Consider the following 18260-nt stretch of genomic DNA (forward strand, 5'->3'; position numbering starts at 1 on the left):
CTTGGGGTTGACTTCTAGTTTCATAACATTGTGGTCATATGCATGGTATGATTTCAATCTTCTTGAATTTGTTGAGGTTTGTTTTGTGGGCTAATACATGATCCATTCTGGAGAATGTTCCATGTGCACTCAAATGAGTATTCTACTGTTTTACAATGGAATGTTCTGAATGTATCTGTTAAGTCCATCTGGTTCAGCATGTCATTCAAAGCCATTATTTCCTTGTTGATTCTGTTTAGATGATCTGTCCATTGATGTCAGTGGGGTGTTAAAGTCCCCTGCTATTATTGTATTATTATCAATTAGTTCCTTTATGTTTGTTATTAACTGTTTTATGTATTTGGGTGCTTTCATGTTGGGTGCATAAATATTTACAATTGTTAGATCTTGTTGGATTGTCCTCTTTATGATGATACAGTATCCTCCTTTGTCTTTTGCTACAGTCTTTGTTTTATTTTTATTTTTTTAAGTGTTTGTATTTTTGAGAGAGAGAGAGCAGGGAAGGGGCAGAGAGAGAGGGAGACACAGAATCCAAAGAAAGCTCCAGGTCCTAAGCTGTCAGCACAGAGCCTGATGTGGGGCTCAGACTCACAAGCTGTGAGATCATGACCTGAGCAGAAGTCAGATGCTTAACCGACTAAGCCACCCAGGTGCTCCCACAGCCTTTTTTTTAAAGTCTATTTTATCTGATGTAAATATTGTTACTCTGGCTTTCTTTTGCCATCAATTTGCGTGATAGATGTTTCTCCATCCCATCACTTTCAATACATTGATTGATTTTCAGATGTTGAATGAACCTTGTATTCCAGTGATATCAACCTGACGTGACCATGATTATATTATCCTTTTTATATGTTGCTAGATTCAATGTCCTAATACTTTGTTGAAAATTTTTGTGTCTATGATCATGAGAGATTTTGATCTTTAGTATTCTTTCCATTTAATATCTTTGCCAGATTTTAGTAACCAGGGTAATGTTGCCACATAAAATGAGTTGGAAAGTGTTCTCTTTAATTTCCTGAGTTTGTAGAATTGGTATTCTCTCTTCTGGAGCCATTTACCTGAAGATGCCAGTGAAGATTTCTGGGACTGGAGCTATCTTTGTGACAAGATTAACAATAAGTTAACTGTATATTAACTATAAAATAACACTTAAAAAATAGATAATGCACTATTCAGGTTATCTGTTTCTTCTTGAGTAAATTTTGGAAGTTTGTGTTATTGAAGGAATTTGTCCATTTCATAGAAATTTATTAGCATATGGCTGTGCATAACGTTCTCTTGTTATTCTTTTAATCCATATTATAGGAGATCTATAGTGATGTTCCCTGTTTCTTCTGGCATCAGTACTTTGTGTTTTCTCTTTTTTCTTCAGTCCTGGCTAGAGATGTAGCCATGTCATGAAAATTCTGTAAGAGCCAGTTTTCGTGCTATTTATTTTCTCTTGATGGTTTTGAGTTTTTAATTTGATACCTGCTCTTTGTTATTATTTTCCTTCTACGTGCTTCAGGTTTACTATGCTCTTCTCCTTCAGTTGTACTATGGAAGTTTTATTGATTTGAGACATTTCTTCTTTTCTAATACAAACATTTAATACTAAAATTTTTTCTCCTAACACTGCTTTATCTGTATTCCATTAATTCTGATATGCTTTTAACTTTTGTTCAGTTCAAATATTTTCTAATTTCCCTATGACTTCCTCTTTTGAATATAAATTATTTTGATGTATATTGCTTAATTTCCAAATGTTTGGAGACTTTTTCCAGATTTCTTTCTGTTGTTGATTTTTTGTTTAATTCTATTGTGATCAGAGAACATACTTTGTGTTCTTTACACACTTATTACATTTCTTTTAAATATGTTGTGGTTTATTTTATGGCCCAGAATATGGTCTTTTTCAGTGAATGTTATGTGCATTTCTGCTTTTGTTGAATGGAGTATTCTGTGGATGCCAATTAGATCAAGTTGGTTGGTAGTGTTGTTCTTTATCACATTTCTTCTATAGCACATTACTCTCTTCTGTCTACTTTTTCTACCCATTTCTCAGAGGAGAGTGTTGAAGTGTCCAAATGTAATTGTAGATTTGTCTATTTCTTCCAAATCTATCAATTTTTGTTTTATATATTTTAAGGCTCTGTTGTTACGTGTAGGATTGTTATGTCTTCTTGGTGAGTTGACCCTTTTTATCATGTTGTAATGTCCCTCTTTAGCCCTGATAATTTCTATTCCTCTGAAGTCTTTTCTGATAGGAATAAAGCTACCCCAGGTTTCTTTTTAGTTTTTAGTTTTTAATTGTGGTAAAACACACATAACACAAAATTTACCATCTTAACCATTCTTAAGTGTCCAATTCAGGGGCATTAAGCACATTCACACTGTTGTGAATCACCTCCATCCATCTCCAGAACTCTTCATCTTCCCAAACTGAGACTCTGTCCCCATTAAACACTCACTCCCCATAACCCCTTCCCCCACCCCGCCACTGGCTTATATCACTTAGCATAATGTCTTCAACAGACACAATGGGATGAATGAATAAACAAATGGATGATGATATAAACATACAATGGAATATAATTTAGTCTTTAAAAGGCAGGACATTCTATGAGGTGCCTGGGTGGTTCAGTTGGTTAAGTGTCCGACTTCGGCTCAGGTCATGATCTTGCGGTTCGCGGGTTCAAGCCCTAAGTCGGGCTCTGTGCTGACAGCTCGGAGCCTGGAGCCTGCTTCGGATTATGTGTCTCCTTCTCTCTCTGCCCCTCCCCTGCTCGCACTCTGTCTCTCAAAAAGAAATAAATGTAAATTAAAAATTTTTTTAAAAGAAGGACATTCTGACACATACTATAAGATGGATGAAACTTGAAGACATTATGCTAAGTGAAATAAGCCAGTTGCAAAAGGACAAATACTATATAATTCCACTTATATGAGGTACCTAAAGGAGTCAGATTCAAAGGGACCAAAAATAGATGGTGGGTGACAGAGGCAGGGGGCTCTTTGTCCCTTCAAACGAGTTATTGTTATGATCTATTATCTGAATTTTAAATGGATTCAGGTAAAAAGAGAAAATATTTTGAGCATTCCTCATGGAAATTTGCTTTCTTTTCAGAATGGCTTTGGAACACATTCATGGTTTCTAAAGAGAATCCCCAACTCCCAGTACCCTTTGAGAAATGAATACATAGGAGAGTTTGTAAATGGATATCGTCATGGCCATGGAAAATTTTACTATGCCAGCGGAGCCATGTATGAGGGACAATGGGTCTCCAATAAAAAACACGGCATGGTGAGTGCAGATGTGTGAAGAGTACATTTTAAAGAGTTTGTAAAGCAACTAAATTACAGTACATGGAGTGTCATTCTCTGGTAAAGTGCATCATCCATTTTTGCAGAGGATAACCTACTGTCTTATTAAGATAACTATACAAATTTTAGAATAATTTCCAACATATCATCAATATCTAAAAGTGTATTTAGAAGTTGTTTAGTTTATGTTATGTACATGTGTGTGTGTGAGGGTGGTTTTGGTCACAAGTAATGGAATACCTAGCTTAATAATCTGTAAGCGTTAAGGAATAAGTGGATTTGGGGACACCTGGGGGGCTCAGTTGGTTAAGCGTCCGAGTCTTGGTTTCGGCTCAGGTCATGATCTCACGGTTCGTGGCATTGAGCCCTACCTCGGGCTCTGCGCTGATGGTGTGGAGCCTGCTTGGGATTCTCTCTCTCCCTCTCCCCCTCCCCCATGCGCATGCGCGCTCTCTCTCTCTCTTTCAAAATAAATATATTTTTTTAAAAAAGGAGTGGGTTGCAAGGTTGCTTTGCTCCAGCAACTCAGCGATGTTGAGGGTGTTCTTCCTCTCCCCAGGAGATGTCTCCTGCCATGCTGTCAGCTTCACTCTTATGCTGCCCCTCCCTCATGACCATAAGTTGCTGTGGCTCCAGGCTTCATGTCCACATACACACTAAGTAGAAGGAGAGAAGAAACTCTTTCCCAGGAAGCTTTCCACAGATGTCTTTATTTGGCTGAGCTGACTTGGGTCATGTGCTTACCTCTCAATCAGACTGACTATTGGCCTGGGTTGGACAGATCCCAAGAGAGCCCCTCTTTGGTGATAGACACTCTGCTGGTCACTAGCATGGTTTGATAAGATACCTTCTGTGACCTAGGGGTAATTGGAGAGAGCTCTTGGGACAGATGGGAAAGGAAGAGAAGGAAGAGAGAGGACTTACAGTGATGTGAGACTCTAGGAGCCTGATTCTACGTGGGCTAAGTACATATTAAAAAAAAATTTTTTTAATACTTATTTATTTTTGAAAGAGAGAGAGACAGAGTGTGAGAGGGGAAGGGGCAGAGAGAAAGGGAGACACAGAATCCAAAGCAGGCTCCAGGCTCTGAGCTGTCAACACAGAGCCTGACGCGGGGCTCGAACCCACAAACCACGAGATCATGACCTGAGCCGAAGTCAGAAGCTGACTGGGCCACCCAGGTACCCTGGGCTAAGGGCATATCTTAAAAACAAACAAAAAAACTTCAAACCTTTGAAAAAGATACAGATACACATTACCAGTGGTTTTCCTGAACTGTCAATCTCTCTGTCTACAGGGCCGATTAACGTTCAAGAATGGGCGTGTGTATGATGGCCTATTTTCCAACGACCACATAGTGGAGTTTCCAAATCTTGAAGTTGAGTTCTTAAGTCACCTGGATGGGTCCTCAGAATCTTCCTTCAGGAGCTGGTGCCAGGGACCCTCCATCAGTGCTGGTAGGGGTGTTCTCCTGTCAGCTGCACACAAATTAACCTGTATTATCTACGGAATCCACTCATCGAAATACACCCACTACTTTAGAAAACAAGTTTCGGGGCGCCTGGGTGGCTCAGTCGGTTGAGCGTCCGACTTCGGCTCAGGTCAGGATCTCACGGTCCGTGAGTTTGAGCCCCATGTCGGGCTCTGTGCCGACAGCTCAGAGCCTGGAGCCTGCTTCGGATTCTGTGTCTCCCTCTCTCTCTGACCCTCCCCCTTTCATGCTGTCTCTCCCTGTCTCAAAAATAAATAAACGTTAAAAAAAATTTTTTAGGTATTTTTTTTACATTTATTTATTTTTGAGAGACAGAGAGAGACAGAGTGTGAGCAGGGGAGAGACAGAGAGAGGAGACACAGAATCCCAAGCAGGCACCAGGCTCTGAGTTGTCAGCACAGAGCCTAACACGGGGCTCAAACCCATGAACCATGAGATCATGACCTGAACTGAAGTCAGATGCTCAACCGACTGAGCCACCCAGACACCCCAAAACTGTTTTCTTAATAGGTTTTTTGAATACTCTTGTATCCTACTTTGATGGAAAATCTTTTTTTTTTAAATTTTTTTTTAATATTCGAGAGAGCAGATGTGTGAGTAGGGGAGAGGGGCAGAAGGAGAGAGAATATTAAGCAGGCTCCACGCTCAGTGTGAACCCTGACACAGGGCTCGATCCCATGACCCTGAGATCATGACCCGAGCCGAAGTCAAGAGTCAGATGCTCAATTGACTGACGCACCCAGGTGCCCAGGTGGAAAATCATTTTGACATAACATTGAAAAATTTTTTGGGGGGCGCCTGGGTGGCTCAGTCGGTTGAGCGTCCGACTTCGCTCAGGTCACGATCTCACGGTCTGTGAGTTCGAGCCCCGCATCGGGCTCTATGCTGACAGCTCGGAACCTGGAGCCTGCTTCGGATTCTGTGTCTCCCTCTCTCTCTGGCCCTCCCCCCATTCATGCTCTGTCTCTCTCTGTCTCAAAAATAAATAAATGTTAAAAAAAAAAAAGAAAAAATTGTTTTTAACTTCCAAAATAATTTTTTTTTCCAAAAGCATTTATTTTTTTTTTTAATTTTTTTTTTCAACGTTTATTTATTTTTGGGACAGAGAGAGACAGAGCATGAACGGGCGAGGGGCAGAGAGAGAGGGAGACACAGAATCGGAAACAGGCTCCAGGCTCTGAGCCATCAGCCCAGAGCCTGACGCGGGGCTCAAACTCACGGACCGCGAGATCGTGACCTGGCTGAAGTCGGACGCTTAACCGACTGCGCCACCCAGGCGCCCCTCCAAAAGCATTTAAATTTACTAGTTGAAATAACATTGAAAACTTTTAACCTTGCTTTTCACAATTATCCCCTCTGTCTGCCTTTATTTGCTAGAAATTATCAGAAAGCTTGATGGCAGTGAAAGTAATTCTGTGTTAGGGTCGAGCATTGAGCTGAACCTAAGTTTTTTGCTGAATATGTACCCCAAGGAACACCAAGCAGAGGAAAAGAAGCAGGTAAAAGCCTTTTGTATTGTTATGCATTTACGTTTTAGGCTTAAATATTAATAGTCTCCAGAGTCTTGGAAACATACAGCTGACGGTGGATCTCCTGTGTCGAGTGTCTTTTACAGGCCTGATAGATGCTTCGTGTACCGTCCCATTTAATTTGCACGGCAGACTTAGTGAACAGGCTTTGTGAGAAAACAGAAGGCCAGATAGAGGGACTCAGTGAGTAAACTACTGCCTCAGAGCCCACAAGGCTAAAGTTAGCCCTCACCCCCAGCTTGGTCTGAAGGCCAAGGCTGTGGCCACCCCACTCCACAGGACATGAATTCTGCTGTGCGTCATTATGGGCTGCTGGGATTCAAAAGAACTCGAAACCCTTAGAAATCATTACAACTCTAGAAATCCACAGAGCCAGAGAAAATTCTGTGTTCCCAGACCTCATTTGATTAACATCTGGAAAATCACATCCACCAAATGACACGTTAGCATCGTGATTCCTGCTTTGGCTGGGGCTTGGTATGGGTCTTCCGTGAAACCATGGATGAAGATGTTTGCAACACGCGCACCACTGGTGCCTCAAAATTGCAAGGCATCCTTGCCCCTTTGCCCTGCCTCGTTCTGGCCTCCTCTGGTCCCGGTTCTGTGGGTCTCAAAGTGGTGACTGTCCACTCCCATCCTCCTTTCTTCTCCCGGCCAGCGTCGTAATTCGGTCTCCTGGTATTACTCGCTTCATCTGCTGTCAGACTGTCATTAAAAACAAGAACTTCTGTGACTTTCTCGAGTTACAAAAATGGTACACCACACCTGTAGAAAATTTAGAAAATGCAGATAAGAAAAGGTAAAACAGAATCTTCACCCAGACAAATGTGGTGACCACCTTTCCAGTTTTGTTCTGAGCAAACGTAACTAGAATTGGGAGAATTCTGCTCCTATAATGTCTGCTCATGTGTATTTAATAATAGCCATTCAGTGTTCTCCTACAATATCATTTTTAGATGAATAAACATCCATTGATACACCCAAAAAGGAGAGATTTTCTTTTTTTTTTTTTTTTGTTTTATGTACATATCATTCACTTTCCACTTTGGAGTTCTTTCCATGTCAACACAGGTAGGTCTTTTAAAAAGTACAGATTTGGGGTTGCCTGGGTGGCTTAGTCACTTAAGCTCCCGACTTCGACTCAGGTCATGATCTCACAATCTGTGAGTTCAAGCCCCACATCGGGCTCTGTGCTGACAGCTCAGAGCCTGGAGCCTGCTTTGGATTCTGTATCTCCCTCTCTCTCTCTGCCCCTCCCTTGCTCATACTCTGTCTCTGTCTCTCTCTCAAAAATAAGTAAACACTAAGTGAAAAAAATATGGATTTAAAGTCTATCTTACCTCATAATTACAAAAGAAGTATCAGATCTAGAAAGTGAAAAAATTCTGTAACTCAGTTCTTAGAAATGCCTCCAAAAGTGTTTTCTTATAGTTTTTTTGTTTTTTTTTATTTTTAGAGAGTGTGAGCGGGGGAGAGGGGTTGGAGGGAGAGGGAGGGAGAGAATCTTAGACTCCCCGCCCAGCGTAGATTGCCAATGGGGCTTGAACCCAAAGCCACAAGATCATGACCTGAGCCAAAACCAAGACTTGGATGCTTAACTGACTGAGCCACCCGGTCTCTCCTGATAACAGCACATTTTTTAATGTTATACAGAAATTGCATTTTATTGACCTGGGGATGAGCAGGGAAAATACAACATTTGCTGAGCCCTTATAGTGGTCAACGGTAAATGCTATTACTTCACTTGTATTATCTCATTTAATTTATAAAGCAGGTGTTGTCTCTCTTTTGTTCTTATTAGGTAAGATTAAGACGTGCATGGCTTTCTCTTTGTAGGTGGAATATGCTGTCTTAAGAAATATTACAGAATTAAGAAGAATCTATAGCTTCTACAGCAGCCTAGGATGTGATCGCTCTCTGGATAACACCTTTCTGATGACAAAGCTTCACTTCTGGAGGTTTCTAAAAGATTGCAAATTTCATCACCATAATATAACTCTTGCTGATATGGACAGGATATTAAGCGGTGAGTGTCCCGGTCCTTCAGGTCTTTTGGGTTAAAGATTGGCGTGACATGTCTCCATGAAACCAGTCAGGAAATGTGGAGGGAGTGACGAAGGCAAATCCCGGGAGAGACGTTCCAGAAATCAACATACCGTCTTCTCAAGGTGCTTAAAATGTACCTGAGACACTCTCGTGAAATAATGGCAACAGTAAAAGACCATCTACATCAGGGCCTGTGAGCCAAGGTCAGCCCCCTGCCTGTTCTTATAAATAAAGTTTTATTGGAACACAGCCATGTCCATTTCCTCATGCATTGTCTGTGGCTGTTTTTGTCCTGTCATGTCAGAACTGAGGGGTTGTGGCCCACAAAGCCTAAAGATATTTACTGTGTGTCTCTTGGCAGAAAAGTTTGCCTGCCTCTGATCTATAGTTTAAAACAACCCAGTAAATTGTGAGGTCCGAAGCAGAGAGGATTAGGGAGGGCCAGTAGCCGAGAAAACACTTGAGGTGGGCTTGGGCTTGATTTCAAATTAGAAAGTTCATGGCAATAGATTTAACAACTTTGAAGGTTCTATTCCTTTCAGCCGGATTCTGGGAAGCAGGCCTTGTCAACCTCAAATTATCTACTGGGAAAACAAAATGTCAGGACTGATACTTACTTACTTGAAACGTAAGTGTCGGACACAGATTTTGAGTCCATTTAGAGTCAGAGTCGCCATTAGAATCAAACGTGGCTCAGACCACGCCGAACTCCGAAAGACACTGGGACAAAGTCTCTTGCAACTTTCCTGATAAGTGACTAGGTCTTTCGTGCGGTACTTAAGTTTTAGGTGGGTGCGTTTACGCTGTTCATAGTATTCACTACGAGAAAAGGTACTCTGTCACACTCACTTCTTTGACTTGTATACCAGGAGCAAATAAAATAGAAGGTTTTAGAAAATACGAGGCGTCAAGAATGCAGTCTTGACATTTGCAACCAACGCAGATGGACCTTGAGGGTGTTATGCTAAGTGAAATAAGACAGAGACAAATAGCATAGGATCTCGCTTGTATGTCAAATCTAAATAAACAAAGAAGGGGCACCTGGGTGGCCCAGTGGTTTAAGCATCCACCTCTTGATTCCGGGTCAGGTCATGACCTCATGGTTCGTGGGACTGAGTTCCTCGTGGGGCTCTGTGCAGACAGCTCAGATCTGGCTTGGGATTCTCCCTCTCCCTCTCTCTCTCTCTCTGCTCCTCTTCCACTTGAAGCTCTCTCAAAGTAAATAATGAAATATTAAAAATAATTAAATAAAAATTACAGAACAAAGAAACAAGCTCACAGATACAGAGAACAGAGTAGTGGTTGCCAGAGGGGAGGGATCAAAGAGATGGGTGAAGGGGGTCAAAAGGTATAAACTTCCAGCTACAAAATAAGTAAGTCATGGGGATGCAACGTGCGGCATGGTGACTATAGTTAAAAATAACGGTTATTTAAAAGTTGCTAAGAAGGTCAATCTTAAAAGTCCTCACTGCCAGAATAAAGGAGAAATTTTTGTAACTACGTAGGCAAAGGGTGTCAACCAGTCTTACTGTGGCGGTCATGTTGCAGCACCTAGTGAATGGCGTCGTGCACGGGAAACTAATGCAACGTTATACGTCAGTTCTACCTCGATTAAAAACAAAGTACTAGGCATCCTTTCCAATTTCCTTTATTGTAGCCAATAATGACATTCCGGTTGAAGAAATTCATTCTCCATTTACAACAATACTTTTGAGAACATTTCTGAATTACCTCCTGCAATTGGCTTACCACATCCATCACAAAGAATTCCAGTAAGTACCACTTCTGAAGCTCGGAGAGGGCAGGCAGACCTAATCAGTCCTGAGCTACAGTGGTGCCCACTTTTCTTTGACGTGCGTGACTACTTTTACATACTCCCAAAGGGAAGGGCCAGAAACAAGAGCGTTTCACAAATATTAACCACAAAACCATCGGATGCCAGATTACACTTCTGAAGCCCCTTCCGAGGTGAGTCGTGTTTCAATGTTGAACTTGCTCTCAGGGTTTTGATCGGAAATATTCAACACTAGTCCTTCCTCAGGCCCGAATTTCCCCATCTTCTCAGATGGGGAATAATAAATTGATTCATCCCCTGTCAGAGAAAATTGATCCCCTGTCTTTTTTTATTTGGAAATAAGTTTTCCAGGAGTGTTGCCATGTTAGTACTTGAGTTCCTACACACCCTGCACTCAGCTCCCCTTAACAATGACATTGTACACGACCATGATGCACCTGTGGAAGTTAAGAAATTAACGTTGGTATAATACCATTAACTAAGTCATGGACACTATTAGGGTTTCCTGGGTTTTCCCAATAATGTCCCTTTTCTGATCCACGTTCTTTGCGTTTAGTTGTCTCCTATCTCCTTAGTCCCTACAACCTGTGATAATTTCTCAGACTTTGTCTTTTATGGCCTTGACGCTTTGGAAAACTCTTGGTCAGTTATCTTGTAAAATGTCCCTTGATTTTGGTCTGCTGATACATTTTTCATCATTGCACTGAGGCTTGGGTTTGGGGCAAGAATGGCGCGGAGGTGAAATGCCCTTGGCAGCCCATCACATCAGGGGGATGTGGTGTTGATCTGTCTTGGTACTGGTGACGTTAGTCCCGATCACTCAGTGAAGGTGGCGGGAGGCACGACGCTCTACCATAAACCTACTGTGTCTCCCCTTCTGTACCTTCGTGGTTCGAAGCAAATGACTAAATCCACCCCACACTCAGGGAGAGAGGAATTAGGTTCTACCTGCTGGACAGAGAGGTGACTAGATCTTTCTCGTCAGAAACAGAAGCCCATCACTCTTTCTGTGTTTTACCAAACTGATGACTGAGAACATTCACCCAAATGCCGGCCGCGTAAAAGGTAAATACAAAACCAGCAGCATTATATTGACTGTCGCTTCTTTTTCCAAAATGTAGCTTTGTAATCCTTTTTTGACAGTTTATCGTTGCATTATGTTTTTAGGCAATTTATTCAGTGGGCAACAGCGGACGCTCTATTCCATCAGCCACATCAACAAGAGCTGGGAGATTTACACGGTTTACTGCAGACCGCACGCGGCTCCTCCCCACGAGCCGTCCATGAAGGTGCGACACTTCCTCTGGATGTTGAAAGTAAGCGCTCGTGACCGAGACTGGTTTCGCATATATATATTTTTTTTAATTTTTTTTAACGTTTTTATTTATTTTTGAGACAGAGACAGACAGAGCATGAACAGGGGAGGGGCAGAGAGAGAGGGAGACACAGAGTCTGAAACAGGCTCCAGGCTCTGAGCTGTCAGCACGGAGCCCGACGCGGGGCTCGAACTCATGGACTGTGAGATCATGACCTGAGCCGAAGTCGACCGCTCCACTGACTGAGCCACGCAGGCGCCCCAAGACTGGTTTCATATTAACAGGCATTTGGGTTTTCATTAAAGAAAGGCAATGTGTTCTAACAACGACACACACATCGTGAGATCCAGGATGGGTTTCCATAACCAACAAATGTTTACTGGGCCTCTTTGGGCAGAAGCGAGTAATTCCGGGGTCTGGGAACACTGGCCCCACGTGCTTCCTTCCCAGTGAGGGAAGGGCCCAGGCGACAGGGCCACAGTGTGTTTGCTAACGCAGACCTTGCCGTGTAAGAGAAGACGGGGTGGGGAGGGACGCCAGTGTCATTGACAAAAATTATTATTCATCAGAAAGTAACTTAAAGAAGTTATTAGTTTAAATTTTTTTTTTCCAACGTTTATTTATTTTTGGGACAGAGAGAGACAGAGCATGAACGGGGGAGGGGCAGAGAGAGAGGGAGACACAGAATTGGAAACAGGCTCCAGGCTCTGAGCCATCAGCCCAGAGCCCGACGCGGGGCTCGAACTCACAGACCGTGAGATCGTGACCTGGCTGAAGTCGGACGCTTAACCGACTGCGCCACCCAGGCGCCCCAAAGAAGTTATTAGTTTAAAAGTTAGCGAGAACACCTAGTTTAACAGTATTCTCATGCCAACTTTTGGTAATTTTTGTCTGAATTCACGCCTGTGGGAAGTTAAACGATAAAACGGGAAGGGTCGAATACTAACAGGGAATAGGGAAAAGTCTAACAGTGTCGTATGTATACGAAAACCTGACAGCAGCCTGGTGTCTAACACAGGAAAACAGCTTTTGGGAATAGGTGAGCTTTGGGGGGTATCGTACCAGCTGTTCGTTCACTCCCCCCTTTCGTCATGGCCCCTTACTGAAGACATGAGGTCAGCTGTCCCTCTGGATTGGTCACACATCCGCTTCGGGCTGGCTGCATCCTATCAGAGTTGATTACCCTGTTCTACTTTTCCCCGTATTTCCACTAAAGCAGGACAGTTAGAGGCTTGTATGGATTCGGGTTTTTTTCTTGCCCGGACAAAAGCCACAGGTGGTTCTGTGTACTTCCTATCGCCTTGCCTCAGGAATGTTCCCTTTTAGCGATGTTCAGACAGACCAGTGGTGTCAGCACGATCCTTCCATTAAAACCTAGGAGCCTTGGGGCGCCTGGGTGGCTCAGTCTGTTAAGCGTCCGACTTCAGCCTAGGTCATGATCTCGTGGTTCATGAGTTCAAGCCCCGCGTGGGGCCCTGTGCTGACAGCTCAGAACCTGGAGCCTGCTTTTGAGTGTGTGTCTCCCTCACACTCTGTTTCTCTCTCTCAAAGATAAATAAACATTAAAAAAAAAAAAAAAAAAAAAAAAAAAAAAAGAACGTGGAACCTGGTTTGCATGGTGCTTAGGACGGAGTGGAGGGAGGGCCAGCATGGAGCCAGGCCTTATGAGGTGCACGTTCTCCTAATCCTGAAAAGCAGCACTGACCTTAGTGAAAATGGTGTTTTCTGGGCTGAATGCTCTCTGGTTCAGTATCTCAGAAAGCAAACCTGTTTTCAGCTTTGACGCGGATAGGGTCTTCACCTAGACTTTCAGCGAGACTTCGTGTGTTCAGCCCTACCTGGAGTGTTACTTCCAGAGGGGTCTCCGTCCTGAGTGCCCACGGCATCCGGGGTTCCTCGGTCCCCCGTCCAGCATTTCCCCACCTGTGTAGCTGGGTTGATATCTCATGTCCGGATCATCATACCCTCCATCCTGTGTTTATGCTTTTTTTTTTTTTTTTTAAGTTTATTTATTTATTTTGAGAGAGACAGAGACAGTGCAAGTCGGGGAGGGGCAGAGAGAAAGGGAGAGAGAGAATCCCGAGCAGGCTCTGCGCTGTCAGCGCTGGGTTTGATCCCTCAAACAGTGAGGTCATGACCTCAGCCAAGATCAAGAGTCGAACACTTAACCAACTGTGCTACCTGGGCACCCCTGTGTTTATGCTTCTAAAAACACTTTCCTTGCAGAGGGATTAGGGTAGGTCTAGAGAGGTAAATATCAATGTTAATCTAGAATGCTTTTCAAAAGGGTCGGTTTCAAAGATACTCATTTCTAGAACACCTCCTTAAAATGTTATATGGATATAAATTGACATTAAAAATATGTAACTATCAGGTGCCTGGGTGGCTCAGTCAGTTTAAGGGTCTGACTTCGGCTCAGGTCATGATCTCACGGTCTGTGTGTTCGAGCCCCGCGTCAGGCTCTGTGCCGACAGCTCAGAGCCTGGAGCCTGCTTCAGATTCCGTGTCTCCCTCTCTCTGTCCCTTCCCCGTTCATGCTCTGTCTCTCTCTCTCTGTCTCTCAATAATAAATAAACGTTAAAAAAAATTTTTTTTAATATGTAACTATCTGTAATTACAGGCAATTATAGTTGAATTGGTTGTTTCTTTTACAGGACTTTAAAATGATAAATAAAGAATTGACACCAGCCAAATTTGTGGAGGTCATCGCAGAGGATAATCCTTTCATGCATGATGGCATTGACAGCAACTTTGAACTTGAGGTTTGTCAAGAGGTGTCACAAATAGAGCAGATACAATCCAAGAACCAAGATTAGACTGAAAGGCATTCTGACCCCAATACGTAAATATGTGTAGGGCTCTACACATGTGTATATATACATACATGTATGTATATTCATGTGTATCTATGTAGCTATATCTCCTTGATTATATTAGAAAACTAGAGTTAATATAAAAAAGAATATTTCAGATATCAGGAAGTGAAATCAAAAGAATATAAAACTATAGTTGATCCTTGAACAGCACCAGAGTTGGGGATGCTGACACCCCCACGCAGTCAGAAATTCAGGGATAACTTCAGACTCCCCCAGAACTTAACCTGCCTGCCGTGGACTGGAAGCCTTACCGATCACATACACAGGCGATTAATACATATTTTGTATTATACACTGTATTCTTACAATAAAGTAAGCCAGAGAAAAGAAAACGCTAAGAAAATCATCAAGGAAGAGAGAATACATTTTACACCGCTGTCCTGTATGTGTCGGAAAAGATGTATGTGTAAGCGGTCCCACGGGGTTCAAACCTGTGTCGTTCAAGGGTCAGCTGTACGATGCTATTTCTTGGAGAATTTAGCGATTTAATACACGTGTATGTTTCTCTGGCGGGCCATGTGTCTCCTCCAGTGAATTAGGTGTATCTTTGGTTTTCAGCGCTCCTTGCCGAGGGGCAAGTCTCCCTCCCCAGGCTCGGTCTTTGCTTCTGCAAACGGAAGTGGGGCAACTAGTTGATGTGTTTTCGGTATACGCCATACCTCCCGCCAGGAGTGTCTACTCCGTGCATTTGTGTCTCGTGGACACGTCCTAAAGGTGGGGTCCGTGTGGGTCCCTCCACTCGGCTGTAACCATTTGTGTTCAGGTCACCAGGGTCCCCATGATGGCCCGCCTAGGGGTCCTGCCCAGTACACCAGTCCATGGCCCTGCCATGGCCCCCGCAACGCCGTCTCTCCCACCTCCAACACGTTCTTCCCTCCATGTCCCACGTCTTCCCCTTCCCTCACCGCCGGCTCCTTTCCAGCTTCTTCGCAGGTTCCTCCTCTTCTGCCACACTCAAGACCGAGTGCCCTGGACTCAGTCCGGGGTCCTCTCATCTCATGATCTTAAGTGCCACCTTTCTGAAGACAAGGCCACCGTTGCTGTCTCCAACCCAAACCACGCTCCCTAGCCCCAGACGGCCTGGGTCGGAGTGGCCCCTCACGGTCCCCACAGCCCAGAATGTCCCACACCCCAAACGTGTGACCTCCGTCTTCCACCAGCGTACCTCAGCCTCCCGTGAGTGGGGCGCTGATGGCCTCAGCCCTTCCGTTGTCAGGGCATTGCCACAACGACTCCTTCCTCTCCTACCCCACATTCACATCTTTAGGAGATCCACCTGAAGAATGGATCCAGAATGTGGCACCTTCCGCGCTGGCTGAGCCACCGACGGTCCCCTGGAAAGCTGCAGTGGCTCCTAACTCATCTTTTGCGTTTGTCTCTTACCTTCCTACCTCCCGGGGCAGCAATCAGGTCACGTCCCTCCTCTGCTCACACCCCCAGGCTTCCCATCTGACGCGGAGTAAAGGCCCTCAAGACGCTGATGGCGCCAACTTTCCGAGTCCTTGTCTGACCGCTGAGTCCCAGCTGCCTCTGTGCTGTCCCCTGAACACACCTGTCAGGCTCCTACCTCAGAACGTTTGAACTTGCTAACCCCCACCCCACCGTTTCGGGGGGGCTTGAATCACAGGAAAGTACTGCCTGCAGCTCTGAAAGCGAGTCGTCAGAAATAAGGTAGAGCTGGTTCCATCTGGGGCTGTGGGAAAGGCCTCTCCCCTTGGCTCGTAGACGGCCATCTTCTCCCCGTGTCTCTTCACGTTGTCTTCCCGCTATGGGTCTGTCTCGGTGTCCAAATCTCCCTCTTATAAGGACAGTGGCCATGCTGGATTGGGTCCCCCACCCTCACGACCTCATTTTAACTTGATCTGTAAAGACATCATCACCAGGGATGCTTAGGTGGCTTAGTCGGTTGAGTGTCCAACTTCGGCTCAGGTTTTGATCTCATGGCTTGTGGGTTTGAGCCCCGCGTCAGGCTCTGTGCTGACGGCTCAGAGCCTGGAGCCTGCTTCGGATTCTGTGTCTCCCTCTCTCTCTGCCCCTCCCCTGCTTGCACTCTGTCTCTCTCAAAAATAAACATAAAATTTTTTTTGATAAAAATAAAAATTTTAAAAAGGCATTATTACCAAGTAAGGTCACATTCTGAGGTTTTGGGGGTTAGGACTCCCCACTCTTTTTTTGGGAGACACAGTTCAGCCCAAAAGAGTCTTCCTTCTTGCCTCCCCCGCCCCATTCCTTGAAATTCATGTCCTCTTATGTATAAAATACACTCACCACATCCCAGCATCTCCAGAGGGCTTTGTCATTCCAGCATCAATGCTGTGTGAACCTCTCACCTGCCTCTGTGTTACTTCTACCTTGTGATGCTTGTGAGTTGCCTTTGGATCTTATCCAACCTATGAGAATAACTTCATCTTGAACAAAACCTTTAGGCTGTTTTCTACAAACTGACAAGCAAACACATAAGCCGGGACCCACAGAGTTGGCTAGGATTGCAAATCTAAGGCAAGATTTTATCTGTCTGATGTTTTACGGAACAGCCAGGTGGCATGGTGTTGTCTTCAGAGTTTGCTCTCTGCTGGGAAAGATGTGGAGTAGCATGAGCAGAACAGCTAATAAGAACGCAGACCCCTTCTTGTAGGTCCTGCTTCCAAGGTGGATGTTTGGTGTCACCTCAAGACCCTGGTGACAGTAGGTGCCTGGGTAGGGCAAGGACCTGCTGGCCTGTGCTTTTGCTTAACAGTTACAGGGGCGCCTGGGTGGCCCAGTCAGTTAAGCGTCCGACTTTGGCTCAAGTCGTGAACTTGCAGTTCGTGAGTTCGAGCCCCGCGTCAGGCTCTGTGCTGACGGCTCGGAGCCCGGAGCCTGCTTTGGATTCTGTGTGTGTGTCTCTCTCTGCCCCTCCCCTACTTGTGACCACTCTCTGAAAAATAAGTAAACAACAGTAAAAAAAATAAAAAGATAACAGCTACAAATCCCAGCCACTAATGATTCAGCACTTGAGACAGGCCCTTCACGCCGATTATCTCCTCCCATCCTTGCGACAAAGCATATGGTATCGACCCCGTCTTCTAGGTGAAGAGACTGAAGCTGAGTGAGGTTCAGCAACTCAGCAAAATGGTAGAGCCTCTGCAAATAGGGGTTGACATGTTGGTAGGACACCTGGGGAATTTGGCAGGTGGTGAGCAGGGGCAAGGTAGGGAGGGTCACAGGAAGAGTCAAATTAGGGCACAAGAGACTAAAAGTGTCCATCCAGCCCTTGAACTAAGCAGATGTCTCATTTACCAGCTTGACCCATCCTCGGGCAAGTGTCAGCACACTCTTGGCCTAGGGGGCACTGCTGCTGAGCCTGGCGCCTCTGTTCAAATGAGCGGACCTGTTCCGGGTCAGACTCAAAGGGCCCTGGGTTCAGGACCAGCAGACATGACCGGTGGACGATCAGAGTCCAAGCAAGCCGTCCCCGCAGGCAGGTGCTGCCCAGGTGGGGGCAGGCCCGGGTGTCAGGTGCACACACAGCAGGGGTGGGTGTGGCTGCCAAGTGGGTTACACCTGCCCTTGTCACTTTGGTTCCCAGATGCCACTTCCCTCAATTTTTGTTCAACAAAAAGGAACCCTTTTGAAAATGACTGTCCTCGGGGCACCAGGGCGGCTTAGTCAGCTGAGCATCCAACTGTGGCTCAGGTGATGACCTCACAGTTGATGGGTTCAAGCCCCACGTCAGGCTCTATGCTGACAGCTCGGAGCCTGGAGCCTGCTTGGTATTCTGTGTCTCCCTCTCTCCTTGTCCCTCCCTCACTTATGCTCTGTCTCTGTCTCTCAAAAATGAATAAATGTTAAAAAATAAAGAAAACGTCCTCGATTAGTGAATATAAAATAAAATGTTTCTAATAGAAAAGTGACTTAACA

At 44.6% G+C, this 18260-nt stretch overlaps 1 protein-coding gene across 3 annotated transcripts in view; it reads left to right on the forward strand.

Annotated features, from left to right (window-relative positions):
• Window positions 1–18260, forward strand: part of RSPH10B (radial spoke head 10 homolog B) — a 64303-nt gene that overhangs the window by 23748 nt on the left and 22295 nt on the right. Inside the window, exons 8-15 of one of the 3 annotated variants that reach the window (XM_086692986.1) lie at window positions 3110–3286; window positions 4604–4763; window positions 6176–6297; window positions 8164–8353; window positions 10031–10145; window positions 11154–11233; window positions 11336–11484; window positions 14139–14246. In XM_086692986.1, the coding sequence (XP_086549112.1) occupies window positions 3110–3286; window positions 4604–4763; window positions 6176–6297; window positions 8164–8353; window positions 10031–10145; window positions 11154–11233; window positions 11336–11484; window positions 14139–14246 (1101 nt within the window). The remainder of the gene's footprint in view (window positions 1–3109; window positions 3287–4603; window positions 4764–6175; window positions 6298–8163; window positions 8354–10030; window positions 10146–11153; window positions 11234–11335; window positions 11485–14138; window positions 14247–18260) is intronic. The other 2 variants (XM_086692984.1, XM_086692985.1) reach the window with 2 other exon arrangements.

Source organism: Puma concolor, chromosome E3, assembly GCF_028749965.1.
Source record: "Puma concolor isolate L17-30 chromosome E3, mPumCon1.1.hap2, whole genome shotgun sequence".
Taxonomy (NCBI): Eukaryota; Metazoa; Chordata; class Mammalia; order Carnivora; family Felidae; genus Puma; species Puma concolor.